At 45.4% G+C, this 20,960-nt stretch overlaps 1 protein-coding gene across 3 annotated transcripts in view; it reads right to left on the bottom strand.

Moving 5' to 3' along the window:
• Window positions 1-1,786: 1,786 nt before the first annotated feature.
• RST1 (ARM repeat superfamily protein) overlaps window positions 1,787-20,960 on the bottom strand; it is a 146,657-nt gene continuing 127,483 nt past the window's right edge. For 2 of the 3 annotated variants that reach the window (XM_086493297.1, XM_086493299.1), the window contains 8 exons: window positions 5,414-5,491; window positions 5,075-5,275; window positions 4,014-4,883; window positions 3,622-3,927; window positions 2,858-3,532; window positions 2,627-2,777; window positions 2,402-2,520; window positions 1,787-2,311 (listed from right to left, as the gene is read on the bottom strand). In XM_086493297.1, the coding sequence (XP_086349423.1) occupies window positions 1,994-2,311; window positions 2,402-2,520; window positions 2,627-2,777; window positions 2,858-3,532; window positions 3,622-3,927; window positions 4,014-4,883; window positions 5,075-5,275; window positions 5,414-5,491 (2,718 nt within the window). In that variant the 3' untranslated portion in view covers window positions 1,787-1,993. Of the gene's footprint in view, window positions 2,312-2,401; window positions 2,521-2,606; window positions 2,778-2,857; window positions 3,533-3,621; window positions 3,928-4,013; window positions 4,884-5,074; window positions 5,276-5,413; window positions 5,492-20,960 lie in introns of those variants that run through there. The other variant, XM_086493298.1, reaches the window with a different exon arrangement.

The raw sequence follows: 20,960 nt of genomic DNA on the forward strand, positions 1-20,960 counted from the left end.
CCCCCCTTGGGGTTTGGACTAGACTGACTGACTGAAGATACAACCTAAGATCCACACAGAATGACACTATACTCATAGAATGACAAAACCTACCCTTAAACTCGAGAAGGTACAAATTTTCAAAATCCATCGTTGTATTTGCCTTCTTCGTCTGCATTGTCTTCAATTGCTTCACAATCTTCATTTTTGTATCCTCCCCTTGTACCAATGCCCATTCCTTCTCCTAATGTGAAACCATGCTTCGTCTCATGCATCGTAAAGACATGCAACAACATGCTAAATACAATGTGAAACCTAAGAGAAAAACTAATGATGACAAACATTTTTCCTCCACTTGTTGTATGCTTGGTCATACACCAACAGTCCAAGTATCTTGTTTAAGGCCTTCCTGAATCTCCTTTTATACATTGTCCGCTTGCTTTAGTGGCTCCTTCAAGTGTGGATGACCCCCTCTTGAATAGAGATATTCATGGATGTGAAGGGCCTCTTCTATAGGAACTTTAGGGGGTAAGAGTGGAAATAAGCAAATACTAAAATGAACTCCATTCACAATCTCTTAAATTCCCATACATGTGAGCCTCATATATATATAGGCTTAAGAACTTGCATATATTGGCTGGTGAAGTTGCACCTCCTTCCTATTGGACAATCATTATTTGTCTAATCCTAGTAAGCTAGGGGCTTTTCCCATATGCACATATTCCAATATCTTCTAAAGTGAAGTGCTTAAATTCAACTCAATGTGCATGTAATAGGCCATTATTTGTCTAATCCTAGTAAGCTAGGGGCTTTTCCCATATGCACATATTCCAATATCTTCTAAAGTGAAGTGCTTAAATTCAACTCAATGTGCATGTAATGGGCCTCTTGCGCACATTTACAAAAGAAATAAACTTTGAAGTTAAAAAAAAGGAAGGAACATCTGCGACATAGGGTGCACTATTTGAGATGCTCATGGGGAGATGAGCTGTGCCAGGGTGATGCTCGACTTTGTGCAAGATACACTAGAAGGCTCACCCGAAATGGGCATGTTGTGTGCCTTTCTGCGCCCAAAATAGGTGTGTGCACTAAATACAAGACGCCAATGAGCAAGTAGTTGTGATGGTTTGACCACCAAAAGGTTCCGAAGCTGCCACACACCCTTGAAGGTGATTGCCAAATGGCTTGCTAGGAATTATAGCTAATTGAAGCACATGATGCCGTTTTGTTGAGTACCCATTTGCTGCACTCAGAGAAGCTCCCCCTGTAGCGCGGGTGCTAACTTTGTTTTTAAATCCAAGATGACATTGATCTTGACCTGCGCCAAGGAGTGTGTTGTTGGATATTGTGTTTGCCAAGTTCTGCACTTCAAGTGATGTGCTTGCTTATGATCTACAGGTCGGCGCACCAAGCATGCCAATCAAAAAACTAGATGGGTGTGGTAACTATGTAAAATGCGCCAATGTTGTGTGAGGCTTGTTGAGTCAAAGGATGCTAACTCTTGAGGTACTTGCAAGCTGCAAATGCCTCCCTCCTCTAATAGGAGCTTTGAAGACCTTACAATATGAGTATTGGCTGCCAAGTTTGACAGAGCTCCAATTGTGCAAAAATTTAAATCTTTTTGCACGTCTTCACCTCATTTTTTTGGTGGGTTTTCCAAAAGTATTTGTGATTATTTTAGTCTCTTCATTTTAATCAGAGTAATGACTCTCGGCATTTCTGTAAGATTTTGGATGTTTTGGGCAGTTTGGAGATCTTGAATCTTTGCATGTTTCATCAAGTGGTTGCAGAAGACTGCTTTGGATACTTCAAGAATTTACTACGTTAATCACTTCACTTCAGTTTTGGCTCGGATGACACGGAACAAAACAATGCACTTCCCGTTCAAAACAATACACGGAACAAAACAATGCACTTGCCTTTCAAGGCAGTGCCAACAAAGGTTCTATTGAGACGTGCTCCTACAAGACCCTCACAAGGTCCCTTTTGTACATCATAAACATGATGAAAGGGCTCACAAAATAGTTAGCATTGAGAGATCATCCACAAGTTTCAGCTGGTCCATGACGGGCAAGTCCTTTCTCAGAATGGTACAAGCTCTCTTAACATACCATAGTGGCAAACCGCGTGCTGTCAAGCTGGGGTCAGCCACACTTGTGAGCAATGACACACATCTCTGCAGCACAAGCTTGGAAGTGGGTCTCCAATTCTCTTGTGATAAAAGAGATGAAAGGGTGAAAGGAAGAGCTTGCATAGTGGTCCTTGAGTCAATCAGAATAAGCGGGGAGTAGTAACACCAGCTGCTGACGAGAAGAGCAAGGAACACCACCCCCTGAAGTAAGAGCAAACAAATAGGAGAAAAGCATTAGACATATCAAAATTTCAGTGGGGTTTTTGCTTAGCTTTTGAAACGAAGGCAAACCGTTTCCGGATTCTTCAGAGAGAAAACAGTCTCAAGGGTGTCCATTAACCAGCTTTGCTTCTCTTCCATTGTTATATCTTTCAATGCACATGCAACCCACACGAGTTCTTGAAATGCGTCTGCCAACAAGAGTGCTGCAAAATCAGCCCCTTGGCCACACATTGTCATACTAGTAATGAGAAGCATCAAACAGAATCATGATTACAAATCAGCTTCTAGGAATACCCAGTGCAGCTTGATTGTGGAGCCACATGACTGGCTTCACAAGAGCTGAAGGTTGCAAACAATGCCTGGCTACCATTTGAGACTTCACAAAAATTGCTTTTCGTGCTGAGGCCATAGCTTGCGTTGTTGGCACTGATCTCTCCACATCGAACTGACAAGACAGCAAAAAAACAAGTTCCCAACAGTTATCGATGAAAATGAAAGTGAAGGAGGGCAATTGGACCTACTAACCTCTGTTACTCTTACAATCCACTCATCCGATGCTAAAGCCAGACAATCTAATGCCTCTGACCATTCTTCAATTTTATGGAGCTCGCTTTCTGTTTCTTTCAGAGGAATGTTAAGTAGACAATAGCACTTCTCAGCCCCTAAAAGAAGTTTATTCTTGTCGATGCTTGGGATAGCACCATCCTTTGAGTGCAAGAGAAGAGATTTAAAACCTTTCCAGAAGCTTATTCTCAAATCCCAACAAGCATCAGCAGAAAACAAGCTCTCTGAGCACCAAGAGTCGCTTGCCCTGCAAGCGACCTCGACACAATCAAAGAAGAACATCTCCATCCTGGACCTTGAGAATATACTGCTCAAATTCCTCATATGGAGCATGAGAACACTGGTCATAGATGTTCTGATTGAAATAAGTCGAGGAAAATCACAGAGCTCATCAAGAAATGCCTGGAGGACTGAAAGGTTGTGTGCATGAGCAAGGGAGAAAAGAACACATTCCCTACACATGGCATCTTGCATGGCAATGTTCTGGCCTTCTGTGATCCCGCATTTTTTAGATGAACCGAGTGCATGCAGTATTTGTCGCAAAAGTGTTCCCCAATCGAGATTAGGCAGCTGGGGCACTTGTTTCAGACATCGTAGAACAGACGCTACGGTGTGACAAGGAAATAAAGATTCCACCTACATCCGAGAAAGAGTATATGAGGATGGCTGTTGACAATTTATGAGTCATTCTTTACAATTGAAGACAACTCGCAAGAAGGATCTACCGGGTTCTCTTTGACATTTAGCAGCCAAGAACAAAGAAGAAATAAGCTGCTATCCTTTGCAAGACCAGTCAGGCTGATTTTTGAGGATTTCACATCACGGGAACCAGTAGCACGCCCCTCAGGATTCCCCCCCTCCATAAAAATTCTTCTGACAAGTGCCAAAGCCCACCATGCATTCGTCCTTATGTGAGCTGATCCTTGGACAGCATAATTTAAAAGGTCTTGGAGTAGATTCTGAACATAGGTTTTGCAGCTGCTTTCATATAAAAGTGGGGTGCAGATATTTGACGACTCCATTCCTCCATTCTTTTAAACACACATCACGATGCACTTCAATCAGAAAACGTAAAATACAAGCAAAAATAAAACATGCCAAAAAGCTCTATACTTACCATCTGAGGCATGGATTTCAGCTCATCAATCCTATAGCCTCTTTCAGGTACCAGAAGTGCAACTCCAGCACCAAGAGCGTTAGCCAGGCCTATACATCCCCCTAGGCTTGCTAGCTCAGCATCACCGTCAATGGCAATGGCCTTCAAAGATTCAATCAGTGAAAAAATACTATCCCTTGGCACTTTATGGATTCCATGATTGAGTAATGTTGCCAGAAGATTTCCTGATCCAACACAAGCTGCCATTTTCAACTCTGTAGGGTGGCGATTGCTGTTTTTTTCTGCATTTAGAAAGTCTATTGCATCTGGAATCAAACTGTCTAGTTCTTTAGTTAGAAGTTCAAGGTGCAGGCATGCTCCAATGCATGAAGGCAAGGTTACATACGCTCCAAGAGCAAGCGCATAAAAGCAATCCTTGCTGCCAGGGTTTGTATGAGACCTGCGGATCCCTTCTATGAGAAACTTAGTGACGTGACTCATAGATTCAAGGGACCCAATCTTTTCAAAAGCAATTACTGAGCTTCCAAGAGCCATAGCAAGGCCAGCTACTGTCCATATACCTTCCTCAGACTTGTTCAAGGGCTTAATACTAGGTAGGGGCAGTAAGATCTCTGAGCTGCTATTGATAGACATCGCATTGTGCCTGCTGATGTTCTCTAGCAGTTCCTTCATTTCGGGGCACCAAGTAAGCAGGAGCTTCACTAAATGTTGAAACATGCAGCTGTGGATGCTCAAGTCCTTTTGCTGAACCATTGGTTCCTTGTGAACCTCACTATCAACCATATCCTGAGTGAAGATGTTATGAAAAAGTAATCCCAGACCCATGCTGCAAGCACCTCTTACAATATCTCGGTCACTTCTGGAAAGACACTGTTAATAAAAAGAATTTAAGACATGACCTTGAAATTTGAAAAATTCCTAGAAAAGGCAAGTACCAAAAGGAAAAATCTAATCTTACATCTAGATTCTGTATACAATACGCTTGCATTTGCAGAAAGAGTAAGCTTTCTGTATATGGGAAAATTAACCCACTATGAGCAGAAACTTGAATTTATAAATACCTCTAAAAGAGTAGTCGAAACCTCCACTTTGAGTATCCAATCTGAATTGCTGCAATATCGAGCAACATACCCTAGAGCAGCTGCTGATGTCCACTGTAGGTATTCATGGCAGTTCTGAGCCAGGCAAGACTTCAGATAACTGACAATGGAGTCATGCGAGCTATCGAATGTCGCTGCCAGTGAAGTCTTAGAAGTCGTGATCTAAAACATATGCATCATCACACCAATAAATATTTGTGACCATCTATGTTCTTTGTTACATGCTAGGAGTCAAAAGAGAATCCTGAAAATGGTGACACTACAGACTCATCGAGGAAGCGTGTAGTGTCTTTCATCTACCTGATACAACACAGCAAGGGCTAATATTGCGTTTTCAGCTACGCGCGGTATGGCTTCACTTGAAACTTTACAGAGTACCTGCATCAAAGGAAGACTTTAAAAAACCACAGGACTTCACTGCTTTCACAATAAGAAACATGTTCTTAACCTACCTAACCACCAAAAATTTAGCAAGAATGGACAAACAACTACACTACGCATTGCATCAGAGCAGAACCTAATCTACTCTAATATCAAGAGACACTAAATACAGCAATAGACAGACAGACACATGTCTCTGGTCAATATGGTGTCTGCTCTAGCTATCATTCAAGGACTAGAACTAAGTTGGCGGACTATCTCTGACATACTCACTGATGTAGTATTCAGATTTGCAGCAGAACTTATCGTACAAAGAGTCTAAAGCACGCGTTACCTCAACCATGCAGAAAAATCGTGTCAAATTCAAGTTACTCACAGTGCCCTTATATTGTAAAACTACTTAGTTATAGAGAAGAATCGTCTTTACTGTAGAATAAGAGCACTTTAAACCATCAAAGACTGTCCACAACATTTGATTATTAAGAAGACTGAACAGCAATATCAACATTTTTTATGATCCTGGCATGACCAAATTGGCCTGGGGGAGCTGAATGAAGCAGGGGAAAAGCTTCCACATGGTGAAGGAAACAGGCAATGTGGGTCAAGAACATGAACGCAACAAGAGGCTTACCTCATCTGAAATTCGCAGATCGATTTTCTTGACAAGGAGATCACCTTTTGAATGAGTTGTGAGCAACACAAGGGTGTCACTCATGCTGGAGTTCCCCTCAATACGGATGTGTGGACTCCTCAAAGGAGGATATCTATTCTTGGCCTTGTAGCTTAGTTGCAAGGCAAGCCGCAAGAGTGTGTTTTTCCTTGCTGCAAAGTTGGCCAGTTTGTTTTGTAACAATCACACCTTTTGGGGACCTTTAGGTTGGCTTCAACTCACACTGCGCACATTTCTCTTGCGCATGTTTGATACTGTGAAAATGGAACTTTCAATTTATGGAGCAACTTGCGCAATAGAGGATGTTAGTAACGTACCTCTGGAGAGCCATTACCAGACATGTACAAGACTACTGTTTCACATCTGAAAGACACATTCCAATACACCTGGGTGAAACTTACCTCATGTCCTATTTAGAGAGGACATAAGTCTCTTGAGAGTACACATAGCCTAGTTGTGTCTGACAAGGATACAGAGATAATTAAAACTACTGTTGAGTGAATTTGGCATGCCCTATTTAGACAAACCTTCAAAGACCAGCTCCACTTCTATTAAGAATTCAAGTTAATCCAGGTGGATAACCATCATTACAACAATAGGAAATTGAGACTATTAGAGTTATTGTTTTTGAGACCTAGAGAGTATTGAACCCTGCCTGCCCAACAGCATGCATTCCCTCCTTCTCTGCCCACCTACTCAGCTGCTGCTCAAGAATGGATGCGTACAACCGTGCCAATGTGTGTCCAATCATGATAGTGCGGTAATGTCCAGGCTCCATAGGATCTCCCTTCCACCCCACCCCCCCCCCCCCCCCCCCCCCCCCCCCCCGCTGCCCCCTGCGCTCCCCGCCTCCTCTAGCCCCCCGCTGCTGCCCCTGCGATCCCGCTTCCACTCGCCCCGCACCCGCAGGTGAATCTCTCCCTCTCCCGCCTCACACCCGCTGCCCCTGCGCACCCGCACCCCCTCTCTCTCTATCTCTATCTCTCTCCCCTAGCCCGCGTGATGCCCCCTTCGCTCCCTCTCTCTATCGCACTGCCTCTCTCTATCGCTATCGCTCCTTTTAATTTTTTAACCTACTAACTTGTTAACTCTATATTTTTTTAACTCTATCGTTTTTAACTTTTAACTTTTAACTCTATCGTGCTTCTCTCTCTCTCTCTCTCTCTCTCTCTCTCTCTCTCTCTCTCTCTCTCTCTCATATGTCATCCCCAACCTCACCTATGGCAACAAGCAAACTCAAATATATGCTTCACTCCAAACGAATTTCCATCATTGAATTGGAAATGAAAGCATGGAGAAAAGAGATGGAAGATTGGAGGAACACGAAGACCGTTTTCCTCCGAGAAAATGAAGAAAAGGAGAAGAGGTGGAAGGACGAGAAGGATCATCTTCTCAACAAGATCACCACGTTGGAGAATAGCATTTTGGATCTCCACAAAGAAGTGTTGGAAACACGGTCAAAAAATGGGCTTGAAGAGGGGGAATTTCAGCCCTCTTTGAGGGAAGAAATTGACAACATCAATGAGGAGAAGAAGTCATGGGCCGCGGTCATATCCGAAACGCAAAAGAAAGTAGAGGAGGCCGAAAAATGGATTGAGGTTGCCAAGAAAGGGAAAGGTAAGGAAGCTCCTTGTACACCCACTCTTATCAACATGACCCTCGAAGAGGAACAAAGAAGGAGGGTGCGGGCTCTACATGTGAGGGTAACCGGCCTCAAGGACATAAACAATGTGGAAAAAGAGGTCACAAGCCTCACATCAATGATGGGGGTGGAGAAGCCTTCACACACAAAGGCATGGAGAGTGGGCAAGAAGAGTGAGGGCCCCGGAGAATCTTCAAAGGAAAGAGCTCTCATACTACGCTTCCCTTCATTGGAAGAGAAGAAGGAATTCTTGAGGAAGAGACCTACTCTCAAGAAGACAGGTATTTTCTTAGGCGATGACCTCACTCTCTCACAACTTGCGCATATGAGAGAAGTAATGCCCGAGATTCAAGCGGCAAGGGAGAAGGGGAAGATGGCCTTTTACAGAGATGGTCGGGTGGTGATTGTAGAGCGGCGCTCTACATGACGGTGCGAGACCTATGGGACCACATTGAGGATGGCGACTTGGAATTGTAATGGGTCTATGAGGTTGGATGTTGGTGCCTTTGAGGACAGTTTCAGAGACAAGGACATTGTTTTCTTTTCAGAGACTCACCAGGCCCCTGGCCAACTGTTGCCACATGTGGTGGGATACAAATGGGAGACAGCCCACAGAACAGTCACGAGATCTGAGCATGGGAGTAGAGGTTCAGGAGGAGTAGCGGTGTTGTTTAGGGAGGAGCTACAGCCACTACTACATATTGTACGGAGAGATGATCAGGCTAGATACATGTGGGTGAGGCTGAGAGCTGACACAGGTCGATTTCTATATATTGCTATATGTTACTTCCCCCCCAGTACGTCAGTATATGCTGTATCCAGAGGGCAGTCGCCTTTCTCAATTCTAGATGATGATATATGGGAGTTTTCTAGGGATGGTGATATCATCCTCCTAGGAGACTTCAATGCTCGAACGGGCAACTGTCAGACAGTCTTCTACGACACTTCAGATGAGATGCTTAGAGAGTTGGATGTGGGTGAGCTGGGGTTTGACAGATGTTCACATGACAGAGAGCAGACTGAGTATGGGAGATACCTCACGGAGATGACGACTACACATGGGCTAGCCATACTTAATGGCTTACAGCGGTTTCCTGGAGCAGCAGGCTTCACATGCTTTCCACACAGACATGGGGCCAGTACAGTGGACTATGTTATGACACAGCCGAGCTTTATTCCTTGTATTCGGGATTTCACAGTGGGAGCCAGACCAGTGGGCGTAGCAGTGGATCATGCTCTCTTGACACTGTCCGTATCTTTTCAGTTTAGTACAGCCCAGAAATCAGGAGGCAGGTCACACACCCGTTATACATTTACACCAGAGACTGACTCGGTTTATACAGAGGCGATCTGGGATCGTCTATGCACAGTTGCTCCAGGCCTCTCAGTAGAGGAGTGCACTACTTTACTGACTGAGACACTACATGATGCAGCATCAGAGGCATACCCACACACTCAACCGGATCGGAGGCGACATTCTGGGAGCATGCCCCAGAATAGTTGGTATGATGAGGAGTGCAGAGAGATGAGAGCCCAGCTTCAGAGGGATCTTCATTTAGGAGTCATCACCTACAGACAGTCGCGGATTGCTTTCCGGCGCCTTGTGCGAAAGAAGAAACGAGCTTACCTGGCCCAGATGGAGCGAGACTTGTATCAGTTGTTCTTGAGTAGAGACTCAGGCGAGGCATGGCGACTCTTCCATGAGCACTCCCCTCCCCCAGTGATTACTTCTCCTGATGTGTGGGGCCAGTATGCGACATCGTTATATACGGTTCCTAGGCAGGATCCCCTTCCAGATCCTACAGAGCCATGTCCACCTACGAGCACCTTCTTTACCACTGAGATGGTAAAGAGAGCCATTGACAGGATGAGGACCAGGAGGGCTTACGATCATGACGGTCTAGTAGCGGAGCACTTTATACATGCTAGGGATATGCTGATGGAGGTTCTTGCAGTGTTGTTCAATCGTGCCATGTGTGAGGGATTACCTGAGACTTGGAGGTTGTCTACTATTGTGCCTATATTCAAGGCAGGTGATCCTACAGAGCCTGGAAATTACCGCACTATTATGGTTGGACACACACTCGCACGATTGTATGCATCCATTATTGAGCAGCAGTTGAGTAACTGGGCAGAGGGTGAGGGTGTACGGGCAAAGGGACAGGCAGGTTTCAGGAGGGGTTTCTCCACTCTTGACCATATTCTGACACTCAGAGCTATCATTGAGGAGGGCAGGTCACATGGGAGACGGATTTATTGTAGCTTTGTGGATTTCCGCAAAGCATTTGACATGGTACCGAGAGCTCGAATGATGCGCAGACTGTAGGAGATGGGGGGTGCCCACAGTGTTGATTTGGGGGATTATGGCTTTATACAGATCAGTGATGGGACATGTACGCACCCCAGAGGGGATATCTGACTTAGTTCACTCCACTATCGGGGTGAAACAGGGTTGCCCATTGTCTCCTACTCTATTTGGTATGTATGTTGATGAGGTGTCTGATTACATTGACAGAGAGGGTGATAGAGGTGCCCAGCTGGCAGGGACATGGATCCCATTGTTGTTATATGCTGATGATATTGTCTTGATCTCTGACTCACCAGAGGGTATGCAGCGACAGTTGGATGCATTACACAGTTTTGCAGAGGATAGTGGATTGTCTGTAAACCTTGGTAAAACCAAGGTCATGGTGTTTAACACCACACCGCAGTGGATCAGGAGATCGGCACCGACCTTCACGTATGGTCAAGAGATTGTGGAGTATACAGATGCATACACTTACCTTGGGATAGTCTTCACTAGGCCGAGGTTTTCTTTGGGGAGAGCAGCAGAGACTAGACTGACCAGAGCTTATGCGGCCTTGGGAGGCTTGGAGAGGATGTGTTCGCAGGTTCAGTTCCAGGAACCTCGGACAAAGTTATGGCTCTTTGATACTTTAGTAGCCTCAGCTATGATGTATGGGGTACAGGTTTGGGGACCTTCTGTAGGCCAGGATGGTTGGAGACGTATGGAGAGGCCCTTGGTATCTATGATCTCCCGATTGATTAGAGCCAAGGCCTTCGTACCTCACGCGATCATTCGAGCAGAGCTAGCTGCCCCCCCCATGGAGATTGAGGCGCTTACCAGATCAGTGTCCTTTGTGCACAGCCTATGGGATACTACTAGAGACAGATATGCTAGACTGGCCCTTGAGTCTTCCAGACAGTTAGCTCTACAGGGGGACACTTCATGCTGGTATGCACAGATGACTTCATGGTTTCAGACGCATGGCTTCACCATGGACAGGTTGCCCCCTTTCCAGTATTCTCTTCAGGCACCCTCGCTGTCTCTTACACGGGTGGAGATCACTAGACTCATTCGTCAAGACCTGATCCAGCTCGACACCAGGAGGACATGGATAGAGCCGCCTCGGGAGTTGAGCACGAAGATGGCTTTCTATAGAGAGCATCTTCTCCACCTCACAGGAGATGGGTTTGTGATTCGACCCAGCTACATGGACACACATATGTCTCATGGTTTGCGTTGTGCCATTGGTCAGATACGCACATCCTCACATCAGCTCGAGATTGAGACTGGTAGATTCAGAGGGATACCAGCAGACAGCAGGATATGCCGATTATGCCAGAGAGAGACAGAGACAGAGTTGCACTACATATGTCATTGCACAGTGTTCTATGAGATACGGGGGCGTTTCCACTGCTTATTCAGAGAGGGTTTTGGTCCTCTATCTAGGGTCATGAGTTATGAGGATCAGAGATGTCTTGGACTATATCTACTTGAGTTACACAGGTATAGAGACACTTTACTGGGGAGAGCTAGAGAGAGGCAGTCCCAGAGACACATTACAGATTTCTTTTCACTAGATATGGGACAGCCAGAGGAGCAGCCACCACTGCAGAGCTCGTCCCACACTCATTCGACCACTACTGGCACTCTCATCGACCGAGCATTGGAGCTACAGAGATACAGACGACCGCGACTGAGGAGAGGAGCTACACAGCATCGACGGAGACTACAACAGAAGATTCGAGCCATACTCTCTCGACATCCAGAGTGCAGATGAGGATGGATCCTCACCATTTCTTCCATCTTTGTTTCACACACTGTTACATCCAGTTTACCGGGTACCTATTGTATCAGCTGCTACACCCACGTAGTTTTAGATTGTAGTAGTAGTAGTAGTATTTTGTTCCACTTCTAGCTCTTTTCTAGTTCTTTTGTACCCAGACATGGTATTAGATTCACTATTTTGTAACTGATTGGTCTCATAGGTCATTTTGGCCTTTTGAAGACGTTAATATAACATTTCATTTCATTTCATTTCTCTCTCTCTAATCAGTACCACGGGCCATTATCCGAGCAGAGCTAGCGCCCCCCCACTAGTAGTTGAGGCGCTCACCAGATCAGTCTCCTTCATAAACCGCGCATGGGAACTTCCTAGATACAAATATGCTCGCATTGCACTTGAGTCCTCTCGACAGTTAGTCATGCAAGGAGATACAACATGCTGGTATGTAGAGATGGCATCATGGTTTCAGGCGCATGGGTTCAGCATAGACAGGCTGCCACCATTCCAATACTCATTGGATGCACCATCTCTCACTCTTACACACTCAGAGATCACCAAGCTCATCCGCCAAGACCTGCCCCAGCTAGACACCAGGAGGACATGGATACAGCCAGCACAGGAATTGGGCACGAAGATGGCTTTCTACAGAGACCACCTTCTCCAGCTTACGGAGGATAGTTTTGTGACGAGACCCAGATACATGGACACACACTTGTCTCATGGGATACGATGTGCTATTGGCCAGTTACGCACATCTTCTCACTAGCTGCGGATTGTGTCACCAACGTGTGACTACTATCTATCCTTTTTGTTGATTTCTTTCTTATTATTTATTTACTTTCACTTTTTGGAAACACCCCTCGGGAAATCTAACTGCCCTGCATTGCATAGCTAGTGTGGAACTGTTCAGAGGGAGTCCAGACCTGAGGGCAAGAGAGCACTAAGGTTGGACAAGGACTATGGTTAGCCAAGTGGGGTCATTGACTAGCCAAAGTGGAATCCTTTGCTACAGAGGCTACATTTCAGTTCTGGATGTGGTCACAGTGTACAAAGAGGGTCGGATGACCTAGAAAGATACAATGGCAGTATCTCCTAAAATTTAGGGAACTGCTATTTTGGGACTTGAAAATGTGTTGGCGTCATTACCTCCGGAATGACAAGGGGAACATTTTCTTACTCTGCCGTGAAGTCAACTGGGCAACCGGTTGGGAGATTTTTAGGCGGCAACCCCGAAACGGGAAAATGCTTGTAAATGTGCCAAGTGGCACATTCTGGTACAGTTTCCAATGCAAGAAGGAAGTGGCGCTGAATTTTCAGCTGGGAGAGGCTCATTTGCAGCTTTTGTCACAGGTTAAGAGCTATGGAGTGCTTGCTTTCCCTCCTATGTACAGTGAGGTGCCAGGAGTGATGCCCTGCACGCTACGCACTGCCCTCTCTCTCCCCTATGGCAGTATGTTATGCCCCTCTAGTGGGCTCTTCATTTGACCAATGTACAGTTGTGTGGGTTCATGCGCGATTGCCAAGGCAAGAGCCTTTTGCACAGGTACTGGATTAGCTAGCGGCTAATCCCCCCGCAGGTACAGGTGAATTCGGAGAGGTTTCACGCCAGAAATCTCGTCCGATTCAAAGGGCAAGTAGCCCCACAGGTGCGGGAGCTCGAGGACTTGCTAAGGATGTGACCGGCACGCGAAACGGAGCCCGAAACAGTAAATTACAGCCTGCTGTGTATTTTTGCAGGTTTAGGGTTTTGGCCCTAAACGGACCCTAATACCCCCAGGAGGTTCGGGGACGCAAGGGGACCGCTATACAGGCAATCTGGCGCATTTTCAGGGCTGAAAACAGAGAATTCAGCATGCTGCAAATTCTCGCCAGGTTTTGCAAAGTGCCCATATGCGTCGGGAAAGTCAGTCAATGCGTGGGAATACTGACTGTGAAGGGTTCTAGTACAGTTATGCTGCCGAAATCAGGCCAGAACAGTCAAAATTCAGCCAAGGTTGTGCGGGGCAGCTTGGAAAGAACCACAGCGTTTATTCCCTCTTTTAAACAATAAAGAAATACCGAAAGGGGCGCCTAAGTTAGGGGCCAATCTGGTGTCGGTCTTCTCATACAGGTGCATTCTAGCATCTGTATCCCTTTTCCCTCTCTTGTGTCACTATAGCGCAGGTATAATAGACGAGTAATAATGAGTGAAAGCTAAATCAAGGTTTGAAGTAAAGTCTACCGCCCTTTTTGGATTGAACAGGCCGGTTTCATGGTTCCATCGACGGGATTAAATCACTTTTTCCCATAGAAGTGAGCCTTGGTCAGTTTGGGCTTGAAGACACAGGGGATCATAAACCAGACACAGGGAATTGCAATTATGGCTGACAGACCAGATGATGTGACTGAAGAGGTTTCCTCTTCACAGGGTCAACAGACACATGAAGTGGGTGAGTCTTCAAGACCACCACAGACGGATGATGATATATTCAGAACCCAGTTGGCTACTGCTGTGGCTATGTTCACACAAGTAATGCGGAACACGAGGTTTTTAGCCTTTCTGCAACCTCCTCTTCCGTCTCAGCAAGTTGGGTCACTGGATCATATTCAAAAGCCTGTTAAGGCTCGAGCACAGGTGATTCATACTCCACAATCGATGGAAACACCTGTACACTTGACGGAGAACATGCAGTCTCCACAACCTGTGCCTAAGGTGCAAGAACAGGTGGCTGAGATTCCAGTCTTTCAAGCTGTACCAGTTCAGCCCGCCACCTTTGAGCAGCCTATAGCTGGTTCTAATGGGCATGGAAGCAACCTACAGGCTATGCAACAAGTCTTCCCACCACCTTCAGTACACCCTGGCTATTTTGGAGGTGGATCGGTATTCCAGAGCGTGGCTGGTCATGCACCTGGAAATCAGTTTTACACGCCAAGAACAATGTTCGGGGGTGCTCAAACGATGATGCCTAACCCCATGTATGGTGTCACGGGCATGCTACCAGGGTTTCAGAGCACTCAGGGCCAATTTGGGATGCCACAGGCAAATTTTGGTATTCCTGGAATTACAAATCAGTAGCCAAATATGGCATTTCCAGGTCAAGTTAATAGCGGCCAAGGAACACAGATGAACCCTAACAGTGTTCCCATGTTTCAGTCACTTCCATATGACAATTTAACGCCGCTGGAGAGGCCAACTCCATACAAAGAAGGTGGCAAAGGTGTGTCTTTCACGACCTTTACAGGGTTTGATGACAGGAAGAAGGCTCTCTCATTCCTCCAGCAGTTTGACAAGGCCTATGCAGGGGGGAACTTTACAGAGGCTTCAAAGGTCCACAAGGCAGCCACTTTCTTGACAGGGAATGCGGGACAATGGTGGACAACTTTATTGCTTCAAGGGCAAGCTCCGTCCACATGGATTTACTTCAAGCAGATTTTTGCAACAGCATGGTTATCTGATGACTTTGAAGCAGATGTCATGATAGAATGGCACCAGCTTAATGCTGCCACTTGCAGAAATCTGGATGATTACAATCGAAAGTTTTGGAAAGCTCTACTTCCAGTAACTTCCTATAGGTTTGTGCCATTGACAAAACAGATTGAAAAATACTGTTGTGGCCTACCTAAAGGATTGAGAAAGTACTGTACGAAGACCAAAGTCACTACTTTGACGCAGCTCATCGAGGTAGCAAACACTGGCAATGGTTTGCTCAAGGGAGAAGATTGTGAATTTAACACTGGCGTCAAGGCAGGATCAGCCAAGAAAAATTCAGCGAAGAAGTATGTTCCCAAGGAGGCTCCGAAAGGGACTCAGGAGCCAGCCAACGCAGGGAAAGACAAAGCTACGGCTGAATCAAAAAAGGGACCAGCGAAGAAATGGAAAAGACATTTTCCTCGCAAGTCGGAAGAGCAAAAGAAGGTCCTGAGGTCAGAAAACAAATGCTTCATCTGTGAGCAGCCTGGCCACATTGCTTACAATTGTCCTACATAGAAAAGGCCAGCTGATTCTGAAGACAAGGAGGATAGGAAAGGAAAGAAGCCCATGGCTGGTCTAGTGCCAGATATGGTGGGCGACAAGCCAAATTCAGATGCAAGTGAGCTTTGCAGAGCATGGGGAAAGATCAGGGATCAAACAGTGCTTATCTTCTTTGATCCAGGTACCAAAGCCAACTTCATTTCCCCAGAATTAGCTTCAAAGTTGGGAATCAGACCTGAAGAGATGAGGTATACAGCAGAGGCAGGTTTGGCATGTCCTGGCCATACAGAGGCTGTGACACCCATCATTGGAAAGTTGCGTCTACATATCCAGTCCTATGTAGATGCTGAAGAATTTTACATCATGCCACTGGACGGATGTGATGTGTTGTTAGGTATTCCTTGGTTATTTCGTGTACAGGGAATCATGGATGCCTACAACAAAAAGATCACTGTACAGAGCAGGGGAAAGACTCACATTCTGGATGTAAAGCTTAGAGGGGAGTCTATTCCCATTGTATCAGCTTCTGCTATTATTTCTGTAATGAAAAAGCATCTTTCTGCGTACTTGATTTTTGCACGTGAAGTATCAGATTGTGATGAATCAAATTTATCTGTGTTAGATAAAGAAAGGTCAATGTTTTTACAACAGTATAGTGACTGTTTCTCTGATTCATTACCGTCTCAATTACCGCCAGAGAGACCCGAGGACCATGCGATAGATTTGGTGCCAGGCAGTAGCCCACCAAATAAGCCTCCGTACAGGGTTAGTGCGGCTCAGCAGAAAGAGATAATGGGCCAAGTACAGGAGCTGTTAGGAAAGGGGCTGATTCAACCCAGTTCATCTCCATTCTGTTCTCCAGTGTTGTTGGTGGAGAAAAAGGATGGCTCATGGCGTATGTGCATCGACTACCGTGCATTGAACAAGAATACCATCAAGAATAGGTTCCCTATACCTAGAATTGATGATATTTTGGACAAATTAGAAGGAGCAGCTATGTTTAGCAGGATAGATCTAAAGAGTGGGTACCATCAGATCCGCATTAGATCAGAGGATGTGCACAAGACTGCTTTTAGAACAACGTTTGGCCTTTACGAATTTTTAGTGATGCCCTTTGGTCTCACAAATGCTCCTGCTACGTTCAATAGGATGATGGACAGAATTTTCCATCCTCACCAGCAGTTTGTTGGTACATTCTTTGATGACATGATAGTCTACTCAAAGAATGAAGAGGAGCATAGGCATCACTTGGCCATTGTGTTCAAAGAGTTACGCAGTCATAGGTTGCTCATCAATGCAAAGAAAAGTGAATTTTTTCTGGAAGAGATTCACTTTCTGGGACACATTGTCTCAAAGGATGGTGTCAGAATGGATCCTGCAAAAGTTGAAGCGATCAAGTCATGGCCAGATTTGAAGACGGAGCATGATGTCCGAAGTTTCTTGGGAATATGCTCCTATTACAGAAGGTTTATCCGAAATTTCGTTGAGATTGCTTCACCTTTACATGCTCTTCAAAAGAAGGCAGTCACCTTTAGATGGACACAGAAAGAGATTTCAGCTTTTAATCTCTTAAAGGAAAAGATGACTTCAGAGCCAGTCATTGTGTTGCCAGGTCTTAGGAAGTCATTTGTGGTCCAGTGTGATGCCTGCGGTAGTAGCATTGGTGCAGTGCTAATGCAAGATGGCAGGGTAGTAGCCTATGAGAGCAGAATTTTGCAAGGGCCAGAGATGACCATGCAGGTCTATGAGAAAGAGTTACTGGCTGTGATTCATGCGCTCCTAAGTTGGAAACACTACCTGCTAGGTGCAGATTTCGTTGTCCAAACGGACCATCAGACCTTGCGATACTTCTTGACACAGAAAAAGTTATCTGAGAAGCATATGCGATGGGCAAATATCTTGTCCATGTTCCATTTTCAGATTGTGCATATGGAAGGCAAGAAGAACGTTGTGGCTGATGCCTTGTTAAGGAAGCCACAAATTTCAGCTGTGTCAATTCCTTATCATCATGAACTTGATGATATGAGAGAACAGTATGCAAATGATGAAGATTTTGCAAGGGTCTTCGAGCAGCTAATGGATGGACAACGTCATGAACACTATCTTCTTAAAGACGGGTTCATGATGATGCATGGCAGATTGTGTGTCACAAAGCCATTGCGACGCAAAGTTATGGAAGAGAGTCATGTCCCACCGTATGCAGGGCATCGTGGTATCGATGCTACAGTTAAAGCGGTTGAGACATTCTTCTATTGGCCTACATTGAGAAGAGATGTGGATGCCTTTGTGCGAGAATGCCTAATTTGCCAGAAGGTCAAGTTTAACAGGCAAAAGGCACTAGGGTTATTGCAACCACTACCTATTCCAGATAAACCATGGGAAAGTATTGCTATGGATTTTATCTTTGATCTTCCGAGAACACAGACAGGAAACGATGGTATTTGGACCATTATTTGCAGATTCAGCAAACTGGCTCATTTTATTCCTATCAGGAAGAAGATAAAGCCAGATCAGATGGCACGCTTGTTTATGAGCAATATTTTCAAGTATCGTGGCATGCCACAGTCGATTGTTAGCGACCGTGATCCACGCATGACAAGTTTGTTCTGGAGAGGCTTGTTTGAGAATATGGGCACAACGCTCAAATCCTCTTTGTCATTTCATCCTCAAACAGATGGGCAGTCAGAAGAGGCAAATTCTATATAAAGGAAAGTGGGAGCAGTATTTGCCATTGGTGGAGTATGCATACAATAATACAGTGCATTCATCAACTGGCGAGGCATCTTTTGAAATAGTTGAAGGTGGCAAGAAAGTTCCTCCCATACTGCATACAAAGGACAAGATATTTGAAGCAAATAAGTATGTTCAGGACATGGATGAAATGTACAAGAAGGTCAAAGTGGCCTTAGAAAAGACTCAGGCAAAGCAAAAGAAAGCAGCTGATCGTCACCGTCGTGAAGTGGTATATTCACTTGGTGATTGGGTGCTTTTACGCTTTGAAAAGGCAAGGTTAAAGAAGATGAAGGGCAAGGAAAGACTGTTTCCATAGCTCAGCATGCATTACTATGGGCCTTTTCAAGTGTGCGACATAATCAATGATGTTGCATATAGGCTGAAATTGCCTGACAATTGGAAGATTCACAATGCGTTTCATGTGAGTCTTCTCAGACCCTATGTGGATGATATGCCAGAAGATATGCCAGCTGAAGATCAGTCCGAAGTCGAGGAACTTGACGAGATCTTGGTCCCTGAACAGATTTTGGCACACAAAGAAAGGAAAGTGAAAGGCAAGGTTGCTAGGCGTTACTTGGTAAAGTTCAGAAACTATCCACCAATGGATGCTAAGTGGATGGAAGAAGGTGAACTTGCAGAGTCACCAACTGTGTTATCACTTTACCTTGAAGCCTTCGATTTGCAACCTACCTTGACCCCTTGAGTTTCAGAGCTACATGGATTGTCAGTGTGACAATGGCTTTTGAAACAAATGATGTACATGGTATTTAAAGTGAGCTCAAATGAAATACCTGTTACATGAATGTTAGAGCTGTATAGATTGTCAGTTTGGCAATTGCTCTTATGGAATGTCCAAAAGTGTGCTTAGTGCTATAGCAGTGAGTATTTCTTGTCAGTTTGTCTAGGATACAGTAATTGCTTCTATTAAAGAGTACATGTGTAACTGCATTCTTAAACTGTCGGTTTGGGTATGCTCGAGAGTGTTACGGGATCCAACGTGTACTATAAGACAGTGGCAAAATGTGCAGCTACCATTTTGTCATTGGACAGTTAGTGACTCAAAGCAATGGCACAGTGCGAAGCTACCACTATGTCATTGGGACAGGGTTCACACGCAGGCAATACATGAGTCGACGAGGTGTTAAATACACTAGGGTTGACAATGAGCATGTATGTGTCGTACGTGTGTCGATAGGTGTTGAATACATCAGTGTTGACTGGAAGCATGTACGACATAGATGCAAACGAGGACGTTTGAGATTTCAAGAGGGAGATATGTCACCAACGCGTGACTACTATCTATCCTTTTTGTTGATTTCTTTCTTATTATTTATTTACTTTCACTATTTGGAAACACCCCTCGCGAAATCTAACTGCCTTGCATTGCATAGCTAGTGTGGAACTGTTCAGAGGGAGTCCAGACCTGAGGGCAAGAGAGCACTAAGGTTGGACAAGGACTATGGTTAGCCAAGTGGGGTCATTGACTAGCCAAAGTGGAATCCTTTGCTACAGAGGCTACATTTCAGTTCTGGATGTGGCCGCAGTGTACAAAGAGGGTCGGATGACCTAGAAAGATACAATGGCAGTATCTTCTAAAATTTAGGGAACTGCTATTTTGGGACTTGAAAATGTGTTGGCGTCATTACCTCCGGAATGACAAGGGGAACATTTTCTTACTCTGCCGTGAAGTCAACTGGGCAACCGGTTGGGAGATTTTTAGGCGGCAACCCCGAAACGGGAAAATGCTTGTAAATGTGCCAAGTGGCACATTCTGGTACAGTTTCCAATGCAAGAAGGAAGTGGCGCTGAATTTTCAGCTGGGAGAGGCTCATTTGCAGCTTTTGTCACAGGTTAAGAGCTATGGAGTGCTTGCTTTCCCTCCTATGTACAGTGCGGTGCCAGGAGTGATGCCCTGCACGCTACGCACTGCCCTCTCTCTCCCCTATGGCAGTATGTTATGCCCCTCTAGTGGGCTCTTCATTTGACCAATGTACAGTTGTGTGGGTTTATGCGCGATTGCCGAGGCAAGAGCCTCTTGCACAGGTACTGGATTAGCTAGCGGCTAATCCCCCCGCAGGTACAGGTGAATTCGGAGAGGTTTCACGCTAGAAATCTCGTCCGATTCAAAGGGCAAGTAGCCCTACAGGTGCGGGAGCTCGAGGACTTGCTAAGGATGCGACCGGCACGCGAAACGGAGCCTGAAACAGTAAATTACAGCCTGCTGTGTATTTTTGCAGGTTTAGGGTTTTGGCCCTAAACGGACCCTAATACCCCCAGGAGGTTCGGGGACGCAAGGGGACCGATGTACAGGCAATCTGGCACATTTCCAGGGCTGAAAACAGAGAATCAGCGTGCTGCAAATTCTCGCCAGGTTTTGCAAAGAGCCCGTATGCGTCGCG

The sequence above is a fragment of the Adiantum capillus-veneris genome, chromosome 21 (genome assembly GCF_014529385.1).
Source record: "Adiantum capillus-veneris isolate H3 chromosome 21, ASM1452938v2, whole genome shotgun sequence".
NCBI classification, from domain to species: Eukaryota; Viridiplantae; Streptophyta; class Polypodiopsida; order Polypodiales; family Pteridaceae; genus Adiantum; species Adiantum capillus-veneris.